The sequence below is a fragment of the Metarhizium album genome, assembly GCF_000804445.1.
Source record: "Metarhizium album ARSEF 1941 chromosome Unknown scaffold_32, whole genome shotgun sequence".
Taxonomy (NCBI): Eukaryota; Fungi; Ascomycota; class Sordariomycetes; order Hypocreales; family Clavicipitaceae; genus Metarhizium; species Metarhizium album.
In genome coordinates, this window is record NW_024467606.1 from 234219 (window position 1) to 257101 (window position 22883).

General features: G+C 49.7%; 4 protein-coding genes across 4 annotated transcripts; 2 read left to right on the top strand and 2 right to left on the bottom strand.

The window, feature by feature from the left end:
• Window positions 1-121: 121 nt before the first annotated feature.
• On the bottom strand, window positions 122-582 carry MAM_07556 (uncharacterized protein; the record flags this gene model as incomplete). The annotated part of the gene is made up of 3 exons (XM_040826354.1): window positions 122-225; window positions 308-434; window positions 502-582. 3 exons carry the CDS (start codon window positions 580-582, stop codon window positions 122-124), a joined length of 312 nt encoding a protein of 103 aa, XP_040675716.1.
• A 580-nt stretch (window positions 583-1162) lies between these two features.
• MAM_07557 (uncharacterized protein) lies at window positions 1163-1757 on the top strand (the record flags this gene model as incomplete). The annotated part of the gene is made up of 3 exons (XM_040826355.1): window positions 1163-1165; window positions 1256-1391; window positions 1693-1757. 3 exons carry the CDS (start codon window positions 1163-1165, stop codon window positions 1755-1757), a joined length of 204 nt encoding a protein of 67 aa, XP_040675717.1.
• A 3147-nt stretch (window positions 1758-4904) lies between these two features.
• Window positions 4905-5234, bottom strand: MAM_07558 (uncharacterized protein; the record flags this gene model as incomplete). The annotated part of the gene is made up of 1 exon (XM_040826356.1): window positions 4905-5234. The coding sequence occupies one exon, from the start codon at window positions 5232-5234 to the stop codon at window positions 4905-4907; it is 330 nt and encodes a 109-aa protein (XP_040675718.1).
• A 7243-nt stretch (window positions 5235-12477) lies between these two features.
• Window positions 12478-13085, top strand: MAM_07559 (Trafficking kinesin-binding protein domain protein; the record flags this gene model as incomplete). Its single annotated transcript, XM_040826357.1, has 2 exons — window positions 12478-12649; window positions 12706-13085. 2 exons carry the CDS (start codon window positions 12478-12480, stop codon window positions 13083-13085), a joined length of 552 nt encoding a protein of 183 aa, XP_040675719.1.
• Between the last annotated feature and the right edge of the window lie 9798 nt (window positions 13086-22883).

Consider the following 22883-nt stretch of genomic DNA (forward strand, 5'->3'; position numbering starts at 1 on the left):
AGCTCTTCGTAAGCTCCGATGCGAGCCATGACGGGCCAGCACGTTGATTCCGTCCATCTGACGCAGTCGTCTCGGCTTCTGCATCGGGGTATATCGCTCGCGTCACGTACTTGCGACGTCGTTACCACCAGCCCTTCTTAGGCTTCGCTGCGTCCTTGGTCTCGACATCTGCTTTGCGCGCCTTGTCGAGCGCGGTAACCCTTGCTTCCAAATCGGCAATCTCGGCTTCCAAAAACTGTCAACAGTCTGCAATGCCTCCCCTCCCCGGCGGGACGTGCCTCGAAGAACGGGCAGGGTCAAATCGTACCGTCTGTCTTGCGCCGGTGCTCGTCTGCGTCCAGCTTGACCCATGCCCAGTACACGACTTGGTACGTGAAGACGGCGACGAGGAGGACTTTCGCCACGGGCCGCGTAAATGTCTTGTAGAATCGGGACTGGAGCAACAAGGCGTCAGTTGGACCGGGCTCCAAGCGCCCGCCGTCGGCAACGCACAAAACGTACAGTCGGACCAGGCGTCCTCGCCGTCGCATACGACCTCGTCGTCGATCGAGGCACAGGCGGGAATGGCCGCAGAACAGTCATTGCGACGGGCTGCGGTATCCTTGCCGAGGCGATTGTTCTCTCTCGTGCCGCGCGCAGCATCGCTGTTGACGCCGTGCTTGGTGCTTGACGCGATGCAGCACCGGCAGCATCGAGCCCAGCACGAAGCTCTTTTTTCGTCGTCGAGCTTCCCAACACTTTGCCGACAGGTGTGGCGGTGCGCCCACGACACGAGCCACCCACATGTCGGCCCCACCCACGGCCCCACCGCCGCACGCGCCAAAGCCACCTGTCCGTAGCCGGTTTGTGGCGGCATTGGCGACAGGACACGGGTCAACTGCTTCAACCCATCGACATGTGCATCTCACATCGACGTCCACCTCTCCGCAACGCAACGCAACTCGCAACACGCAACTCGCAACACCACCACGGCCACTGGCACCGGCCGCACTCTTGCACCTCTTGTGGACACCTTGTAGTGCCCCGCGCATCCCGTCAGGAACGCAATCGCCAAGCTCGTCCCGGGCCTCGGGCACTCAAACCGTTGCAACCTCCCAGTCGTCGTCTCCTCGCATCCATCTCCAACCCCCTTGCTGCGGAAACAGAACATATACCGACAACAATGGTGCGTCTGGACGCGGAATCACTCCTCACAGCCACCACGCTGTGCTTGTCCCGTGGCGCGCAAACACACTGACCAGACTGCTTCTCGCAGGCCCAAACCCTTGAGCAGCGCCGCCGAAACGCCAAGTTCGCCAAGGAGCAGGAGGCTCGCATGGGCAAGTCCGACGACCAGATCAAGCAGCGGACCAAGGAGACGCCCAAGGCTCCCATCTCGCCCGTCTGGATCGGTCAGTCCCCCTTCTCTTTGCCCCGTCCCTTGTCCCCGCCGGTCCCGGAATCCTGGAATCCCGCACGCCGGTGTCCTTGGCAAAGCCGTGCCGTCCGTCGTGATTCGACGCCGTCCAAAAAACCCAACACGTGTAGCCGCATCTGCGCCGAGCCGTTGCGTGCTCTGTCCCTGTCCTGTCCGTGGACGACTACACAAAGCCGTCCTGTCCGCGTGAATACCGAAATGGACACCTTTCCCCCCCTCCGCAACCCAGCACGGCTTCGCCAACACTCATCTCAGTCTCAACTAACATTCATTAGTCGTCCTCGGCTTCGTCGTCTTCGGCGGCTTGATGTTCGAAGCCCTATCCCGCATCTTCTCCTAACCGCCCGATCTGCGACGAATCACGACCTCTTCCGGCAGCCAGTCGCAGCGTCCACATGGCGCACGCGGGCTCAGGGCATTGGGGGGGGCGGCGAGCACAACACAGCGAGAAGTCGAAGCCGATAGGACGAGGTGCCGTTGGAGAGAATGAGAGAAAGGGGGGCCATCGGCCCCGACACCAGGTACAGGCCGACAAAAGGGAGTGGAAGCGCACAGGTCTTGTTTGTCACAATTTAAAAACGCATGTATAGCACACGGCGCACAGAGGTCTAACTTAGCTGCCGCGAGGTGCTCGCGAGCAGGCCCTACCAATTGAGCTTTTTCTTCGCCCGAGTCCCAGCGGTGCCCGTACTTGATTCCCACGGCGCAAGGCTGGCATGGCAGCCCGGCACGGCATGTGTACATTCACGGATCGCCGGGGCGGGCGTCCAGACTCGATCCGTGGCCCTCGTCGTCGTAGCTCGCCCGTGGCCCGGGTGGTTCTTCAACCGGGCCCGAGGCATAGAATGGCGTTCCTGGGCCCTGGCGGTCGAAGCTGGCGCTTCCTCGTGGACACGCGGCTGCGGATAAGAGCGCTTTCTGTTGTCCGGAACTTGAGAGGGCTGTCGGCGTCCACGGTCCGTATATCCGGGACGTGGGCAACGTACGACCCGGGTCTTGGTGAAGCCAACACGTGGCGGCTATGCCGTGCCGACGGTCCACTTGAGATTCGACATGGAAGCCAGGAGCGCGGTTTCTTGGCAACGTACGTACCGTACTGTCCGTACCGTCCGTTGGGGCAAACACCTTGCGGCGCGCCTCCGCAAAGGGAGCTTGTAGTCACTCCCGTCACATGCCGCAGAGGACCTCGCGAGGGGGGAGGATACACCGGCACAGGTGCGGCGTGCAGATCGCCGCGGTGCCGGGATATCGTGAGCTATTGGCCGAGGGCTCGCTGCTGGTGAGCAACGCTGCGTGTCACTGGCATTGTGAGACGGCAGAGCTTGGCCACAGGTGATGGTGATGGCGTCTTGGTAAATACTCCGCATCGTGCTACAAGACATGAACAAGTATACCGGCCCGACCTTGGCTGCAGGTGATGGCGTCTTGTAGGAGACTACGCAAAACACTACAAGACACGGCAAGTATACATGCCCGAGCTTGGCTGTGGATGGGCAACGTCTCGTTGGATGCTCTGCACACATCTAAAGCACGTACCGAGCATTTACAAAGGACGACGCGGACATCGTCTCGTCGGAAACCACATCCCGCAGCGAATACCCTCAGCAATACCGCAACCACAACACCACGCGCCGAACCAACCACGTCATGCCAGACACTTGCACACCGTCCCGACTCATAGTGTCCCGGCGTCTTCAATCTCCCTGCCACGCCCACCTATCCTTCGAACCCAACGATACACACGCTCTGCCATGCTCCAGGCAGCAAAGCCCCAGCTCCCAGTCAGACCACGCTTCAGCAATGTGCGCACGAAAAGAAGAGACGACAAGAAGAGCCCAGATCACGACTCGACACAAGCGGCCTACCTACCCTACGCCGGATCGGCCGCAGCTGAAGCCTGTCAACACCGGCCGACGGTCCACGAGTCCACGTCCACGACCACCGCACAAGCCGCAGCGCCGTTCCGCAAGACCCCAAACATCGACTGCCCACCAAGCCTTGGCAGCTCTCTCTCGTGCGTCAACGTTGTCTGTCTGGAAGCGTTGTTCGTTCCCGCGCGGCGCTGCACCCCCCTACCCAAAGGGCTCGATGCAATGACCACATGACAGCGTTACATTGCAGATGGGAGTTGCACATGAGCACTGCATGCTCTGTACGGAGTACGAAGTACGGAGTACGGGAAATGTGAACCTTTTTTTGCCCCATGTGGAAGGATATGCGTCTCGACCAAGGTGGCACTTGGATGTGGGTTGCCCGAGGAAAAGGGGGTTGGGCTCGGTTGGGTCGCATTCGTTCCATGTCAGCATTTTGTGCTCACGCCCTTGTCCCTACTGCGTACTCCGTGCTTTCGCTCCCAACGGCCTGCAGCGGGCAGTGGACGTGACGCACGACTGAAACTGTCATTCATACTCCGTACGGAGTACATGCCGGCATTGTTGAACGATGAGGCAGACCCGGGGCGCCGTGTCCCCTTCCACGTAAGTGTTCGCCCCGTGTTGTCATGTCATGGGGTGTGTGTCTCTCTCTGTGCGTGTAAGAGAGAGAGAAAGACAGAGAGAGTGAGGGAAGAACGAGGAAAGACAGCTCTCGGTCTCTCAACTTGGTCTTCGTCCGACGCCCCGTCAGCAGCCGCCCTCTACAAGCGTGTCGAAGAATGGAGGTACTTACCCATGCATTGAGATGGTGCATCTCCTTCTGTGCATGCCGGAAAAGGTCTGCTTCCCAAGCTTCGCCCGCGAACGGCATGACAGATAGCTCAACTATCAACACCAACACCCCCCCTTGCAGCCGACAAGAAAGAGACACGCCCCTTCCCTTCACCGTCTTCAAGACCAAATCACGCACGACCTCTGCCACCAGTTTGTGACATAGACCAGGAGACAGGCGAATAAGCATTCGTTTTCGACTACCAGTGCGGCTTCTTGCTGGCTCTGTGACGCAGTCAAACACGCAACGCAACCTCTCCACGTGCCTGCACATGCCCACATTGGTACCTTGCTTTGATAATGTGCTACGACACTGCAGGTAGAAACATTGTTCCCCTTTCGATTGGGTTACGTTCTTGGCGACTCGTGTTGAAACGGTCATCCGGTTCCGGTAACCTCGTAGTCAACCCATGGCGGCAGGCGCTTCTTTGCTACACGAACCGGTGGGCTGAGATTGAGTCATTATTAGAACGGCCCCCAAGGCTGCACGCCGCCCTGTTGCTCGTTGCTTCAGAAGAATGACAGGAGCGGTGAGTGTGGCATGATATCCCCGTGGCACTCTTTGACGCCTCCATCCAGTCCCAGTGTCTCTCTCTTTTGTGACTTGCACCCATGTCTCACCGTCATACTTGTGTGTCAGGTCGATGAGGACCACCAGCGCCATCCGGTGCGGATTCCGGCCGGCATGGCAACGGCACGGACTCGCGGCGGGTAGAGCAGTCCGATTTTGATCTAGGCAGCCGCCTTGGCACGACAGACGGCACGACTGCCAAGCATCTCAGTCAGAGTTGCGAGCGCAAAGGCGCCATGAACTGTGGAAGCAACGTCGGAGCTGGCTGATAGCCGCCGACTTTCTCGCCCGAGAAGCCAGAAACCTGCTCATCACGACCACGGACTGGATGAGTTCTCGAAACCGCGACTGAAGCCGGGCTGGCAGCAGTCGATTTCCGGCTTTCCACAGTAGCCGTAGTCTTACGTTCACCCCGTTGTTGTGACTTGCTAGCAAATGCATAAAGCATGTTAGCATTGCGAGGCTTTGCGGGGGATGTCTGGGCATGGGCGGTAACAAGGTGACCAGCGGAAGCTGATTCTTGAATGCCGGGGTCTTCCATACATCTTCTGGAAACGCCCTCAAGAGGCTTGATTTAGCATTCGTGGCGGATGACACACGCAACGCCCCATCGATTTGACGCAGTTTTGGAGGCCCCTTGACAACAGCGCACAACCAACCGCGAGCCGTTTTGAAAAGCTAAATCCCACTCTAGACAGCGTGTCAGCGATGACGAATGGCCATCGGTGGTGGGCAGCCCCTGTCAAGGCCACGCCTGTTGGCGGTTCTGGATAGTTTCCAATCACCTTCAACAGGCCCATCATGTAGAGAATCAACATCCTGGTTGTCCTTGCGTGTCCCGAGCTCTCGGGACACGCTCCCTCTTGGCCGCAACAGTCTCCAGCGAGCAGCAAGAGAGCAATCAGGCACTGACGGTACGGACCACTGTGCCCTGCGTTGCAGTGCTTGCCGGTAGGGCTGACGGCGGCGAGGGAGGGGACATCCGAAAAGTTGTGTGTGTTGTGTGTGACGAGTTCACGAACGACTTGACGACAGGCCTCCTCGTCCCCGACCTCCCCAGAAATCGACTTATGGCTTTCCAGGAGTCCAGGTGTCATCTCCATTCTCCAAAGTTCCAATGCGTACCCGCACATGACGAATTGCGAGTGCGCCGACAGGATACCCCGATTCTAGGTCAACCACATGTCCATCGAAACGGACGAGAGGGTATACCAGCTGGGTAGTTATTACCTCGTAGTTTTCGCTCCAAAGCATCTGCCGCACGACTCATCCTCGAGTCCGAAATCCGACCGCAGTTCACCGGGCACATAACTCGACAGACCCTGATCTGCGGTTCCTGAACCTCAGCCCTCGCTAAGCACTGTTTCTCAAATCCAATCAGTGTCGATTCCGAAGGTGACCCTGGCCCCATGTCCCATTGCAACGTCCTTTTGTCTAGCGGATGTATATACCCTATTGAGCCTTGGCAGGGGCTGTTGTGGAAGTCTCACGAGCTAAGCGTGACGCGTGCGCTTAGCCTCAACCTCCGCCGTGATGCTCTGTTCGGCAAAGGAGGCTCTGGAAGCTCTGGAAGAAGTGTGCTGCGGCTCAACTCCCACAGCTTTAGAGGCGTTAATAGTTGATAGCCCTGAGCAGCAGCCGTACTCACAGAAGCATCGGGCTTGCGTGCGGCTGGACACGGACGTGGTAGTCTGTTTAACCTGAAGTAGGAAGGAATCAATGCCATACTTACTGGTGTGCCATGACGCTCGGATTCCTTGTGCTCAAGTCAAGCCGTCCACATCAACAAGCATTTCAATAGTGCCGCCATTTTGTCCTCTCCTTTTCATGGACAGGAGTTATTGCAAGAGGTCACTAAACATTCCTCCGCCTCGACGGCGGGTGTGCGGCGTGCACAATGTACATCGTTCGGCCCTAAAGATCGAAATGCATCCATGATGGGCAACTCAACCACATCCTTGAAGCTACTGGCACCACATGTGGCAACGTTTTTCCGAATGTCTGGGCATGCATACTCCCTAGTCAAATCGGACAAGTGAATCATTCGGGCTGTGATGGCTTGTAATTCAGCCACAATCGTTTCCACTGCTCTGAATAAACACATGAGCCCCGGACAAAGTAGATCATCATCGCGTCATTTGCCCTGGCCGGGTGGCTTGCATGTTTGTTTCCACCCTGGTGATGGAAGCCATGACGCCACCGTGGCGGATTCATGCCCCAAATGGCCCATGCAGCAGCCAACCTGTTTCCCCATGGGCATTGTCAGGAGGCAGACGACTTGACCTATCGATCCTGGTCGACCGATGGTATGGTCAATACATACCATACCCCCGTAATGTCAGAAGGGATGCCCCAAACAGATACAGTGCTGTACATACCGCCAGGGAGCATAACAAACTTCTTCTGGGGATTTGAGCAAATCCACTGCGGCATTACTTCATTCAGGAGTGAATTGTACAACAGCTGAGATTCTTGTGTTTGTGATGTTCCTCATCTTGGAAAACACATGCGCCTCGGTTCGTAGCCATTCGGCATTTCTGAGCGGATGTGCCCCCAGACACCACGCCGGGAACGCCCATGCACAGCAACCTGGTAAAAGCCTCCCACAACGGGCGCCAGTTGCGATCTACCTAGGAGATAGGCAGTGCCTTGTAAACTGTTTCGGCAAGCGGGACCTCTGTCTTTGGGTTCCAGATATGATCGTTGATATTCAGTTCGAGGCATATCATGACATCTAAATTTGTCGTTGGATTCGTTTTGTGTGACAAGGCCGAGCGCGGTCCTAAGCACTGTGAACGAGCCATGTTGAGCGAGCTGGTGACGTCCAAGAAGCAATTGAGGGAGCTGGTCATGTTGTCGACTCAACATGTCTGCCCCTTTCCCACGTAGCATATCATCCAAATTTCATGCCTCAATTAATTCCGCTGACCCAATGCTGTATGCAATGGGGTCAGTGACCCGACTAACTTGTGCAAGATCGGTGTTGCGGTCCAGTACGGTAAGACGCAGCCATGGGACCCAGAACACTGAAGGCTGACCGTTGCTGCCCTGCGAATGTAATTTGCGTACAACATGTCGTCGGCAGTTACAGTTGCAAAGGGCTTCGGTAAAGATTATAATTTGAAGGAATTGACGCGGAAGCCGGCGGACAAGCCTCATCGTGCACTTTCAATCTGAAACACACATCAACGGCTTAAGCTGGAGTCTGGGACAATGTCGTCCACCACGCCGCATTGGCTTGAACGACGCGTCCGTTTATCCAGGGATGTCCTGTGTACCTTGTTTGCAATGTATGAACACATCTCGACAAGTGCCTCGGATCGAGATAACCGTGACATATAAACTGTACGGGCACCGCGGCTGATCTTCGTTTCTTTGGCGTTGCCGTCGCAAATTGGTCAAGAATTTGCAATCCGTCAATGCTGTCAGTCCACAGAGATCAACAGAAGTACAACTCTCCCCACAGCAAGGTTTCGCTTAGTCTGACTCCTTCCTGGAGGGTAATCACTTGGGTCACATAGTTCCTAAGCTCTCATCGGTCCAATAGGATACGTGTAGACACCCTTGGCCTCGCCGGCGTTGTAAGACCTGGCTGCACCAATCATTACCATGCGTGTGATTTTCGAATTGCGTGTGTCAACAGAAAGCCGAGGCTTGAGTGGTTGGTTGCCCCTGTTGAGCCAAATACTATGAAAGGGCTTTTATTATTGCCGTACCCGAGCCCATTGGGTAAGCCTAAGAGTGGCCTCAACCTTTCCGGATAATCAATTTGTATAATATGGTGCCTTTGAGCAAATGAGGAGGGGTTTTTTGACCATATGGTCTCTGGCTAGCAATGATTGAGTAAACGGGAGGATGACGTGGCTGTCGGCCGGCAATTCCAAACTGAGTCAACTTTGCCTTTGCACGAGCTGGGGGCGGAAACATGTCTTGGCGCCGTCGAGGTTCAGAGCCGGGGGGACATGAGCCTGGAACTCAAGCTGTTGTACACTGTGAACAGCTCGATGAGATTAGAACATGTCAATCAAAAGAATGCTACCCTACCTATTCCGGGGATGACCTGTACAAGAAAAATTGTGCATACAATAGTACATGCTACGTGTACTCCGTAAGCGCTTCAGCCATGTGCAGCGCAAACAAGTCGTCGTTCAATATCCTGGTTGACACGTGCTGGACGCAGCATGAAGCAGGCCAACTCTTGCGAGGTCCAGCTCACAGAGTAACGATACTCAGATGTGGTAGAGGGTGCTCTACAATCCATGATTGGAAGTGGCAGAGCTTCTCACCCCAAGAATAGAAGCAAAATGATGCCGCGTTTCTGCCCAGCGCAACATCAACCCAGATGTATCGAAACATGCTGGGCCAAATAGACGGAATGATCAGTTCAAGGCAAGCTGTGCTCTTGGTCCATTGAAACGAGCCGTGGAATGTGGGACTGTCCCTGAACAAGGCCAAAATTTGACGCGGGACGTGACGTCCAGGACCTGTCTTTAGATGCACTCATCAATGCGTACGAACCACCAGTTCTAGCTGTTTGGTAGTCTTGATACACTCACTACCTTGGATCATTCCCCGAGCTATTCGTACTGATAGAGCTTGACGAAAGTCCAAGAAGAAAAATGGCCATGATGTACCAAGTTCAGAAGCCAATAATTCTTTGGCATACTCTAGTTGACTGCGAATTCTCTGTCAGCCACCAGCGATAACTCATTAAGCAGCTATTCCGTTTGGGTCCGGCGGTCCTTGCTGTAATAGCCTGTGGAAATTCCACTACATACCTACTACCTAGGAAGGTAAGGGGTGCGTCGTCGTAGTAGTAGTAGTAGTAAAGAAAATTTTAGTAACACTTTTTGCTATTTATGGCTGCATGAAGCAAGGTGAGAGTGAGTGCTCACCGGGATGCTATATCTCAGAAGTCTCTTGGAGTGGCTGGAAGCTTTTGGGATGTGTGGGCTTATCTTACGTCGAGTGAGATTGTTCTGTGATAGAATCTTTGTGATGTATTGGGTGAAACTTTTCCGTCGTATAACTCGCGTTCGCACGATAAGCTCCTTGCTTCGATTGAGTCTGGCGGGGCACCACCTCTTGACGGAGCCAGGGCCATGTTAGCCCTGGCTTCGTCGTTTCAAAGATCCACCCTTCTGACAAAAGGCCTCTCAAGAGGATGGTCCACGCTTAAAATATTCCAAGAAAAACATTGCGGCCGAATGATCTGTACGTGTTCCGCACCTTGGCTTACCAGGTCGCTTGCCTGAGTCGAATTGCAAAATCAGGATGTCTGCGTCATTTGTGCGTAAGTTTGGAAGTGCTTTTTTTGGCATCAGTGGCAGCTCGGGTTCCATGCCCGTGGTGCGTGCACTGATCATCATGTCGTGGTCAAGGCAGCCCCAATTGTCCTTTGAAAGCCGCGTTCATGTGGATAGTAAGATTATTGCAAAATGCAAGTCGCAGCCTGATTGATCAACGATGGAAGTTTCAGTATCTTTGGGAGTCTTGGAGGGTCGATGTTTGTGCAGAGCGAATTGGTTTTCCATCCTTTGAGGCGATGAAGACCGGCAATGACGCCAACCCTGCAATGAACAATGTGTTTCAAAGGGCGCACCACACAGGCTTTTGTTGAGCGCCTGCATCCACCGAGAATAGGAATCCATCTTGAACGACACCGATTAGCTACATGCTGTCGGCGGGTTTCGTCAGGGGAAATGATGGCGATCGTGAACTCACATACATATAGATATTTGCACGAAGACGAGCAGACAATCCATCGCTGACACGTCCTGCAGGACCTCTTGGCGCCCAGTTTGGTCAGCTATGCGGGAAACCGCCTCGTCCTTGGCTGGTTCATCAATGTTACCAGCCGTGAACCCGTGTCAAGTGGATGATATTGACCCGTAGCGGGAGCCAAAGGTGGCCGGCCAGGTTTGTCCGAGCGTTCAGGACCATATTGCATATTGCATATGCACATCGAGACCGAGCCCCCTGTCACGCTGATCCGCAAGAGTCAAGACCAGTCGATGCACGCATGTGCGTATTGGCGCAGTAGTTGGAATGTGCGAATGGTTTCAATGTCGGAGCGTGTTTCCTGCTACGTACGAGGGCCCTGAGCCCAAGGCTTAGTCAGTGCGTCGGGACTCAGGACTCGGGACGAACCAGACGTTGTCATGGAAGGAGACAAGGATGCCAGCCGCAAGCCTCCTGCCTGTAAGAGCAGAAGGGCACCAACTGATGCCTGGTCTGAAATACGGAGTACAGCAGGCACACTTGGCTGTACCTGCCGAAGCCAAGTCTCCGCCATTCCTGTGGTCCATGAGCATGTCGGGCCATTGCGCACTTGCAACACCATCGTGAGCACCGTGAAATGTTGTTGACTGAGTTTGTCATCTTGGCCGTCTCGTCGTCTAACGAGCCGCCCGCTTCGCCTCTTCTTTTTTGAGCCTGAACTAATCGACTTCAGCACACATAGTTGCCTCGGATTCCCCGTCTATCCACTTCGCCTACCTTAACCGCTTCTGGCAAAAAAGATGACACCCGATACGACTCCGCATCCTGCATCTAAAAGTGCCAGACGCCTCCATGGACCATATATACGCCTTCTGCTACTCTACGGAGTACGGTCCTCCCCGTTCCCAATGCCACCTAATCCACCTCTCAAAGCTCACACACCGGCATATCGTCTCACGCCCGCCTTGGGGGGCTTTTGCTGAGCAGACGCAAGCCTTGCGTTGACCTCGGTCCCTGACATGGCTTGTCGATGCAACGCTCCCCCCATAGAGCTGGTTTCGTTTGCTGCCCCCGGGTTCTCAGTGCTGGGCCCTGGCGATGGGGATTCAGCCTGATAGACGCCCCAGGGCCCACGCCCCTCCAAGTGGCAGCCACGAGCCTGGCAGCCCCGAGCCTGGCAGCCCGCACATGCGTCGTCCTACGGGGACATCCGGAGGCTATGACTTTCATTCAGACTTTCACACCTCCACACAAGGCGACAGGGATTGTGGCCGCCACAACGGTTGGCCATCTTGCCTCACATCACCGTCGACTGCCTAGGCGTGTATTCTGCCCTACCGGGACAGGTCCCTACTTAGACATCCCGGGTCATGGCATGTATGTACCTGGTGCCGGCCGTCGCAAGCTGGAGTCAACTTGCACGGGGGGGTGTCTTGTCATTGCAGATCGAGTTGAGTTCCCAGATGGGCTTCCCTGGTCTCCTTGCTTCGAGGAGTGGACGAGGATTTATTATTAGAGGCCCTGCCCGCTGCTTTCGAACATCTCACGATCCCCTTCTTCAGCTCTCCTTAGCATCACCCTCGGTTGACAAGGGATTTGAGGACCTCAAACTTGGTTTCTCGGCATAAACAGCACAGCACTTACACTTGCACTCTACGCCTCTTGCCTGGTTCGCTGTGTTGACGAAGATATCACACCCTGCTGTCAAACGTAGGACGACATTCCGAGTGCCGAAGCATGAGACAGAACTCCAACTGGACTGCCCCATCATCTTCGTCGTCCCCATACACTTCACGCCAGTACTAGATGCCTGTAGAAACACGGCACCTTTTACTGTCAACGATTTGGACTATACGCGTACACAGGCCCGCGCCGGTTCCATCTGGTCGCATCAATTCCACTTCCCCGAAAGGGAGGATCACCAAAATCGATATTCTCCGTCGGCCAAACTTGCTACGACTTGCTCCAGAAATTACCAAACGCCTATCCAATCGCGCAGAAGACTTCCCAAAGCAACAGAGTCAGACCAATTCGAAGGCCTTTCCCAAAAAAATCCGACAAAGATGGCGAGAAATGGCTCTGAGAGTGGCGCCAGCAGCTCGTCCTCAAAGAAGCATGCTGCTTCACCGTCCTCAAGAAAGTCCAAGCCCAGTCCAAAGGACGTTGACTGGACCGATGTGACCGACCCGGAGGAGAGAAGACGGATCCAAAACCGAATAGCCCAGCGCAAGTTCAGTAAGTGCATATTGGCACCTACAAGGTAGCTTGACAATTGCTAATGAACGGTGTAGGGGAAAAAGCTCGAGAGAACAAAGAGAAGGCGGAACGGGAGCTGCGGAATCACGAGCACGCCGGCAATAGCTATCGCATCCCCTCGCCCTCAGACTTCAATGTGGACAGCGAGTTGTCCGGTCTACCTTGGGGCAGTGTTAACTGGGGGCTAGCTGTGTCAAGAGGACATGAAGCCCAGAGCCGTCGCAGTAGCGGTCGCGGCACATACGTTGGTGACGACCCTTACTCTGGAGCACACTATGTCACGTATGGCCATGGTATACATCAAACAGCCAGCTATGGCAGCAGCGGTGGCGAGGAGGCCTATTACGACGATACGAACTTCACCTATGACCCAAGAGGCATACAGGTGTATCCTCCTGTGAAAGTGACCCAATGACCAACCCAGCCACTTGGGCTTCTGGTTCCTTGTTTCATTTCTTACTTGCTCTTTCGGTTGATCGAGCTGCCTCGGTATCCCCGAGCTGGCGTGGTGGGGAAGCAGCAGAGGGGTGCTGAGTTGATTGATTCTTGCATAACGTGATAGTGCGGCAAGATGCAAGTGTCTCAGCCTCACTGGAACTCTTCCCAGAAACCTGCTCGGGAGTGGCAAGCTGGAATTGCAGGCAGATGCAATGCAAAATTTGCCCCGACGATTGCTCTCGGTTAGTCTTGTCTAGATGGCTACGCGTGTTCTCATTTTGGGCGGGAAGATCAGGCGAGCCCGGCGTTGAGTCCTCTCATTTCCCACAAGGGTCGGAGCAGAGCTGAAGGGCTCTGGATAGCCCTGCTTCGACCATTGTCGGCTGTATCACTACCTGTGGAACCTTTGTTTCTTTTCGTGTTATTAGAGGTACACTATTACACAGATACAGACATGGTATCGTAGAAAATGGCAAGATTTATGACAGAATGGCATCACAAGCCGTCTACCTGAGTCGGTGCAGCTCGCTGCAGCAAGAGCTAGCTGCGTTGCCTCCGCCTCTCCCCTCGCCTTGATCCAACTGAAACCGGTGCGGTGCAATAGTTCAAGTCGAGGTCGCCCGCAGTCATTGGGCGGCTCTTCGGCCAGACACCCTGATGGCGTGCGACGCGTCGTTCCAGTTCCTCCAGACCAAGAGCCCCAGGCCTCTGGATAATGAATGTACTAAGAGATATTTCCGGGGCAGGTCGGTGCGATCGGTGGGGGCGGCTTATGCACCGACGTGCTCGGAACCACGCGTTGCCCATGTTCAGAAGAAAGGGGCCATGTTCCATGCATACTTGTGTACTGAGGGGCATTGGCTTGGTAGGGTTCCAGAATGTAGATTGCGCGTTGTATAGGCTGGGAAAAAGAGGGACACGACGGATGTGTGCCGAGTGTTTCTGAGTGGGCGCTTTGATCACTGTGCCATTTGACAAGCCGCAGATCCCAGATGGGGGCAAAACGTCACAACGCAGCACGCACCGGAAATATGCTGTGCAACACCAAAACAAAAGCGTCTGAATAGCTCCCCCTTCCCCTGCATGGTAAACCTGTGGGCCTGGCAGGCCGGGACTGAAGCTTGCGTGCGGTCTTGGGCTCGTCGTCTGTGAAAGGAGTCCGACACCACAGTTTAGTTCCTTGGGGAGCTGGTGTAAGTGGCATCCCTTGTCTAGCGTCTTCAGCCCTGGTGGGTTTCACGTACGGCTCTGTGTTGTGCGTACGCGCCTCGTCTCAAGATCCAAGACCCAAGACGTCAACTGGTCGGGGTTGTGGGTTTGTTTGTTTGGCGGGGGATTCCCGTACGGGTATCGCTGAGGAAGGAAGATGCGGCCCCCCCTCCTTCCCAGCGCGAATAAGATGCACATGTGGTTTCGTTGCACGGCGGCCCCGCAGTCGGCCTTGTCATTGAGCCTCGCCCGCCGCTCGCCGGGATGGAGATACGCGCGCAGAACCCCCCCTTTCGAGGTGAAGCAGAGACGCGACGGCGCTGGGGATGAAATTTTGTTTCTGGGAGGTTGTTCGACAGGGCTGATGTGATGTGCGGGGACACGTCGACCGCCACGACCTCGTTTCATCCGCCGTCCGTCAAGTCGAGGTCGAGGTCCGACAGGCACAGCAGAGCAACAGCGTGGGCAGGGGTTCCAGGTTTCCCAAAGTTCCTGCACGTGGCTCTGTGCAGCTCAGCCGCGGCTCCACCCAAGATTGGAACGGCTTTCGCCCTCCAGGTGGGGCCGGACGACGTCTCCACTTGGACAAGCGGCCCGGCTGGCTCATCGTGGGTCCCGTCGAGACGCCAAGGGCTGCTCAGCAGGCGGCTTTTGCCATCTAGACTTCTACGCCGTCTACTCCTTTGTGTGTCTGCATGCGTGGGTTTTGACGTCCGGTCCAGCGGCCGAAACGGGAGACTTGGGAGGATGCAGGAAAGGGCCTTTTCGCTGCAGGGCAACCTGTTTCCCCCCATCAGCCGACATGCGCTTTTGAGGAAAAGGGAAAAGGCGAGCTGGTGGTATTCTCACGTCCGTGGGTGGGGGCGTCTGCACCTCACTCCGGGAGAAACCACTGGAGCTCTCGATGTTTTTTATCATTTTATTTTATCATTTTTCTCTTCTTCTCCAATAGCCAGACGAGACGGGGCGCTGGGCCAGAAGGAAGAGTAGCGAGATAAACCGTTGCGTTGCGTAGCAGTGCCGGGAAAATAGCTGCAGGTGTCGGACATATTGGCCGGATGCGAAGAAACCCGCATGTAGTGGTGTTGGGTTCGCGGGCTGGCAAGCGCAGTGAGTTGAATTTTTTCTTCCCCAATTTTTCCACTTTTGGACGTGAAATACGTTAATCGTCATCTTCTTCTTCTTCATCAGCTGGTTTTAACATGGGGTGTGGGGGGAGATGCATGGAAGGAACCCCGAGGATTTTCTTTTGCTCCCGTCTCTATTTTAGGCACCAGTCAGTCGCGTGGCACGATCTTATCGATGGAACGCAAGACGGGGTGCCAACAAGGAGCATGGGAGGACCAAGGGTGTGTGTGGTGTTGCAAATGGGCGGCGGCCCATGGTTTTCTGGACCATCTCCCTGCCAGTGCTCCGTCAGAGTAGATGGTTCCTGCAAGGCCTTGAAAAATGGGGTCATATTGCGCCAGATTGCTGCAGGCTTTTTTTAAAAATTTCTCCTCCTCCGTTGGAGCCCGTACTCCGGGCCGTGTGATGCTATGCCAGTGATGTCTTCCGGAATTGACTTTGTGGCCACCGAGGAGCGTCGGATGCATAAGACAGCCCTGCCTTGCCCTGCCTTTTTCCATTTTGCTTTTGGAAATATTGGCAGCAGCTCCGTGGGGGGGAAAACCTTAACGTCCAAATGAGTGGTGTTTCTTGGAAATCGGCCGCTAGCTCTCAGCACCTCCCGGCATCGTTGGACAAGTCGACTGGCATTGACGGGGGGGGGGGCAATTGCTCGAGTATTGAGACCAGGACGGCTTGGACGCTGGTCACTGGTGACTGCATGTAGCTGACATGCATCGCGCTTCCGCACGCACGCACGCACGCACGCTCTGCCATGTGGACGCTGCAGCCGGCTGGCCAGGTCAAAAGGACCCTGACCGTGAGGGCGCTGGCTCCCATCGACTTTCCATCTCCATCATTGTCTCGTTCCATCTCGGATTGCTTGCCTTGCGCCGGCCATGTGCCGGCCGCCTCGGCGATGGGACGAGAGACCAGCACGCCTCCGACACGGCAAACACCCCATCACTCGCACGGTACCGCGAAATCGAGCTCGCAGATGCGTAGTTGCAGAGTTTTGCCTCATGTCAAGCCGTTCGGTTTCTTTTTTCGTCGCAACCCAATTGCGTAGCTACTGGTGGGTAGATAGACGGCACCTAGGAAACCAAGTTGCTACTCGGTACCAAGGGTTGCTCGAGCACGGCGACGGCTCCATGTCCAGCACGGCCATGCGTCTGAGTTGAAGCCCCCAAGTCCCTCTAGCCTCTTTTCCTGGCCGACTCTCAATCTGGCAAATTACCAGCACCGCCCGATAGGGCCGCTCTCCATCCTGAATGATCCATCGTCTGGCTGCCTGGTAAATCTCGCCAGACCCGGCAAAGACTACGCGAGCGTGAATCGTGCAGCTTGGGCAAGTAAGCCAACAAGTGCCGGGCAGGCGCCGCGGGCGCCCGACAAGTTGCATTTTGGCATCTTTCGCATTCATAGTGCCTTGTAGGATGGAATACATTGGTACAATCCCTAGACAGAGTGCCGTAGAACTGGCCTGTGACATGTTTGCAGGCTCCTCGTCGCCGTCTTGCGCCGTCAATCGCTTCTGACGACAGCGCGCCTTTGTGGAGGCCCATCCATGCCCTGATACATCAGCGCCATTCATCCGGGCTCATAATTATAGCACCTGAATTCTGCTTTCGTCTTCTCGAAAGACCGGCTTCTGGGATTTCATGTAGACAATAAAGGCACGGCGTGGCGGCTTGTTGGGATCGAACTGTCTGTTCCCCGTTGAACATGTGTAGAGTTCCCCTTCAACAGGGGTGCCTGGGCCAAACCCCAACGTGACGCAACAATCCAATGCCCGAGCTACAAGGCAGTCATCCCGAGTTATGGTGGGCCGAGGTTCTTTTCAAATATTTGGTTTCATCGTGATATCTGGGGTAGTCGTGCGTTGTTTTTTTGGCGTGGCAGGCTTGGTTGTTTTTCTTTCTTTCTTGGCTGGTAGCTTTTTGCGCCCTTTTCGTCTGTATCCGCTAGGAAACGCCGTCTGTGCCCAGACCGCGTCTGCCCCGTGCTTGGTTTGGAGATTTCTTCGAGCCTGAATTGCGTTGATTCCGCTCCTTGTTTAGCCAACTGGGCTATGATGAGGCAACAACCCTGTGGTGGATAGTTACCACGTTTGCGGAATGTACAGAACACCAGTACCGGACCTCGTGTTGCACGAGTTCTTTGACGAACTTGGTCTGATATAATAATACGGAGGCATGTCCAAGATCAACCTGCTCTGCCTGCCTTGACTCCCACACCGCCGAAGCAGTCACCAACTCTCATCTTGGCCAATACCATGCCTCGGGCTGTAACAAGAAAACCGCAATAGAGGCGTCTGTCAGATTATTCCATCCGGTACTTCTGGCATTTCAGCGAACCATGGTGGTCGAGCCTTGTTGCATGAAAACTCGCTTGGGGTTTTCACCCTCTCCAGGGACTGATTGGGTATAGCTACTCCGCACCCATGCCTTGTACCTCAGATTCAGTGTTTCGACTCCTTATCAATGGGAACATGCCTTATTCTGAAAGCGGAGGAGGGCGGCTGCGGTTGTGACACCATCGTACAGTCACGGTTTGAAAAGTACCGTGACGGGGGCGTGGGGGCACACTGTTAGGGGTCCATTTGTCTTACTTGACTGATTGTCGAGTAGAGCCGAGGGTACAATAAATTCAATAGGTTACTCGAAGAAGACGAGGACTGGAGAATTGGTGAAATGAACGCCAATAGCGGATGTTGTCATGCTACGGTTTGATCTTGGTGAGCCGGCGTGGACCTGCAAAACTTGTCCACGCAGGACTTTCTATCGGCACTACAATGCCCTTGTTCTCGTTGAGTCACAAGCGACGATGTAGTGAGGTGTAGGCATCTGAATGGTAATCTTCGTCGTGTTTCTCGGCTTGGTGACCTAATGTAGCAAGCTCGGGCGGCTTGGCTCGCGCATAAGGGCAGCTTGACATGCTTGAACAGTTATCATGAATGTCCGACGCTGGCTGGGTCACAGGACCCCATCATTGAAGCCGCTACCGGTCTGCGGATCTGGAACAAACGAGAATTGGTATCGGCGAACGAAATGCATGCGTTTACACTGCGGAGGTCAGGCTGGCGTTTCAACTTTTGACAGCTCCAGCGGGTCCTGCTATTTGTGCGGCAGAAAATCGCTATTCGTGCGGCACTAAACCCAATTTAGCGGCACTAGACTCGATTTAGATAAGTAGCCGGGCGGCTACACTCCTCTATATATTTTTACATATACTTACATAGAAAAGGCTATAATCTAAAAATTCAAGCTAAATTTAATTAAATCTTAATAATATAAGCTTAAGCAAGTGCTAGTAGCACTTAAATTGCTTAAAAATATAATTTCTAGTGTTTTTAATAAATATATATATATATATAGACTGTAATTATTCTGCTGCTTAAGCTATTAATTATTCTGCTGCCTCTAAGAGCGCTGCCTAGGCTTCTAAGAAGTTATCTATTAAATCTACAGTAATGCTAATACTACTGCTTGCTTTATAGCTTGTCTACTTATTAATTATATTTATATATTATTTATAGTGTTTATTAACTGCTGCCTTAACTATATTGTAAGTATTCCTTATGTTGGCTAATTAAGAGACTCTTTATATATAATAAGTATAATAGATATAGATATAATAGATAGAGCTTATGTAATCTAGTTAATTACTAAGCATATAATAATAGGGATTCTTAAGGTATAATAGAAGTAACTTTAAATATAGTATAAAATTATATATAATAGTATATATTAAAGAGTGTAGTTATAAAGGCTTAATTTTCTCTCTATCTAGTTAAGAGAAGAAGAGTTATTTATAAGTAAATTTTATAGTAGAGCTGCTAGATTAAGTAAATATAGTAGCTTTAGTAGCTTAAAATAACTCTTATAGCTGTTTCCTTCTATAAAGTAAATTAGCCTTTATAGCTTATTAGTCTTTTTATTAAATTCTAGCTAGTATTTCTCTCTTAACCTTAATTATATATACTAAGGAATATAGGCATAAAGTATATTAAAGCTTTATATATAAAATATATATAAACGTTCCTTATAGGCAATTTATATACTGTAGTTGTTTCCCTTGTTTTTATAGGTGTTTTTTATAGTAGGCAGTATCTGCTGCTAATATACCCCCTTAGCTATATATTAAATATAGCTAGGTAAGTTATAATAAGTAGGAAATATAAATAAAAGATAAATAATTAGTAATAAAGATAAATAAAATAAGTAAAAAGATAGATAATAAATAGATATAAATAGATAAAAGAGTAGATATAGCTTATATAGCTAATCTATTAAATTTTTAATAGCTTCTTCAGCTAAAATAAGGCCTTTAATATTAAATAAGCCTAGCTATTATCTAAAATTATAGAATTTTTACTTTATAAGAGGTTTTATAAAGCTATTAGTAGGTATTTCTAAGGTTTTTAGGTATTTTATATTAAATTTTCCTTCTTTATAAGTCTGCTTTATCTAGGCGTTATATATATTAATATGCCTTAGAGCTGTTTTAACCCTAGAAAGGTCTAGAGTAACTAGCCTTATAGTTTAAAGGTTATTGCAGTATATAGTAGGTTTTTTAGCCTCTAATTTTAGGCTTAGTTAAGATATAAGCCTTAAAAAGGCTATAGTTTCTTTTGCAATAGCTAAAATAGCTAGTAATTTAGCCTCTATAGAAGAAGTTATTATAGTAGCTTATTTAGTTGCTAACTAAATAATAGAGGCCTTAAATAGTTAAATTAAAAGGCTTTATATTAATTTTCTAGAGCCTTTATTATTAGCATAAGTAGTATCTACTAATATAAATAGCTCTTCTGTTAAATTTCTATTAATCTAAATAGCTAGGTTTTTAGTATTATATAAATACTTTATAACCTTTATAGCTAATTTAATATATATTTTACTTAAGTTAAATAAGTATTCTACTAGCTTAGAGTAAGCTATAGCTATATTTAGCTTAGTCTAAACACTAGTATAGTTTATAGAGCTAATTAAGCTTTAAAATTAATATATATTATTAGCTATTGCCTAGTTTATATTAAGCTTAAGGTCCTTATTAATAATAGAGTTTTTATAGTAGGAAATATTCTTTAAATTAATTAAATTCTTAGAATTAAGGAATTTTACTGTAATTTTATTAATATAAAAGTCTTAAGATAGCTAGAGCCTTTAGTTAGCTTAGTTTTATATAATTTATATGCTTAGAAACTATTTTAAGTTCCTTAAGTTATAGCTATATAAATATCTTTTTTATTATAAAGTTATTAATCCCCTTTAATATATAATCTAGCTTTTAGCTTAACTAAATAGCTAAATTTATCTAGCTTATACTTAAAAACCTAAGTAGTATCTAGAGCCTTAGATATAGCTAGATTTTCTTAAATAGGCTTAAACGTTTCTTGCTGCTAATTTATACTAAATTCTTGTTTAGCGGCTTTTTAAAATTCCTTGCTAAATTTATACTGCCTTAAATCTAACTATCTTAGTAGTTTAAAGGGCAAATTTAATATATATAAGCTCTCTTTAGCCCCTTAGAAAAAGCTGCTTATATAAGCTTGCTTAGTTAGCTCTTTAGCTGCTAGCGCTATTTCCTAATTTAGTTTAGCTGTATTACTAGCTTAAATTATATTGCTAGCTTAATTAGCTATATAATATAATGCTAAGCTTAAATAGCTAAATTAATCTGTAATATTAAGTAGTTGCTTAGATAATTAATCTTCTAGTTTTAGCGGCTTCTTAGATAATAGTTAATTCAGCTAAATAAGTAGTTTTTCTATAGATATTTAACTAGATAAAGGTTCTTCTAATTAACTAGAGTGTTAGATAGGCTCTTTAAGGTATATAAAATCCTTGTATTTATTCTTATCTTTAATATAAGCTAGTAGATAGATTTCTATCTAGCTTTTAATAAGTTTAAAGCTTTTTATAAAGTAAATAAATAACTTATTAAAAGTTATATCTCTAACTCTTCTAACTTTATTACTAGAAGGTACTTAAATTTAGTATATATTTATTAAATTATAGCCTACTAAATAGCTTATTTTAGCGTAGAGTTCTGTTTTTAGGGCTTATTTTTAATAACTTTATATAGCTTGCTTAGTAAGTAGATAAGCCTTACAACTATAAGCCTTTAAATGCTTTATATTAAGTTTTAAATAGTTAGTATAGCTAGTATCTAGCTTATTTTAGCTAGATAAGCGTATAATCTTTCGAAAGGTATAGCTTAATAAGTATTTTTAGGTTCTTTGTTAGAATTTTTAGAAGTTTTATTAGAGTTTTTAGATATATAACGCCTTAGAATTCTATTATATAAATAGATAGCAGCTAACTAAAATTTAAGCTATAATTTAAAGGGTAAATTTAAAGATAGCCTTAAAACCCTAGCTTTAGTAGCTATAATACTCTCTAACTGTTCTGTAGAGCTATTTTAAGTAGAGGTATAAGGGGCTGTAGGCTTATCTATAATGCTAGTTTTAGTTAACTAAGCACTATAATTTAGTTAAAGTTCTAGATTATTGTCTCTATAAATAATGTATATTTGCTGCTAAAATTGCGTCTTTATAAGGGCTTTTAGGGCTTTTAAGGCCTTTAATATAGCCTCTTGCGTTATTAAATATAATAAATAAATAAAGATAATAGCAGTATAGCTATCTTTAGCTAATAATACTATATTTTAACTATTATAGGCTTTTTTTAGCTGAAATATATTAATATAAAGCCTATAAAAAGGCCTAGATGTCATGGTCTGAGCTATGCTCGACCCTAATGGAAGCGCAGCAATGGATGCACTGCACTGCAATGCGCGATAGAGGGACAAGCCCGTGCAAGGAACCTATATAGTGCTAGATTGAGCAAGCTGTGGACAGCTTGTTTAATACGTACCCTTTTGACTCAACGGTCAAGGGCTCCAGCATCGCTGGGATGACTGCGGCTGGCACCCGCTATAGCCCAATAGGGCTGGTCCATCACACTAGAGCTCTAAATAGAAGGCCTTCTAGATATAATTCTAGTTGCCTTAGCTAGAGAGTATTTTTCGCATTTAATAGTAGAAGAGCCTATAATTTTAGTCTCTATAGTTGCCTCTATAAAGTGCTCTAAAGCATCTTTATCTAGATAACTTAAGCGTTAATACTAGCGTTTAGCAGAAGTAGTTATTAAAGTTATAAGCGTTTTTAAGTTATAAAAGCTAGCTGTAATAGTATTTTTAGAAGGTTTATTATATTTAATAACTAACTAATAATATATCTAGCTTATAGTAAAAATATAGGCTCTATTTTTAGTGACCTTTCTAGTAGCTAAGTCCTAATTATAGCCTGCCTCTAGTAAAAAGTCTAGGCTTATAATATTTATATAAAAATTTAGTATATAGGCTGTATTTTGTAGTATAAATAGCTTATCTAAGGTTTTTAGCTGAATTTTTCTGTAACCTTTAATTTTTAAATAGCTAGTGCCTAAAAAGGCAG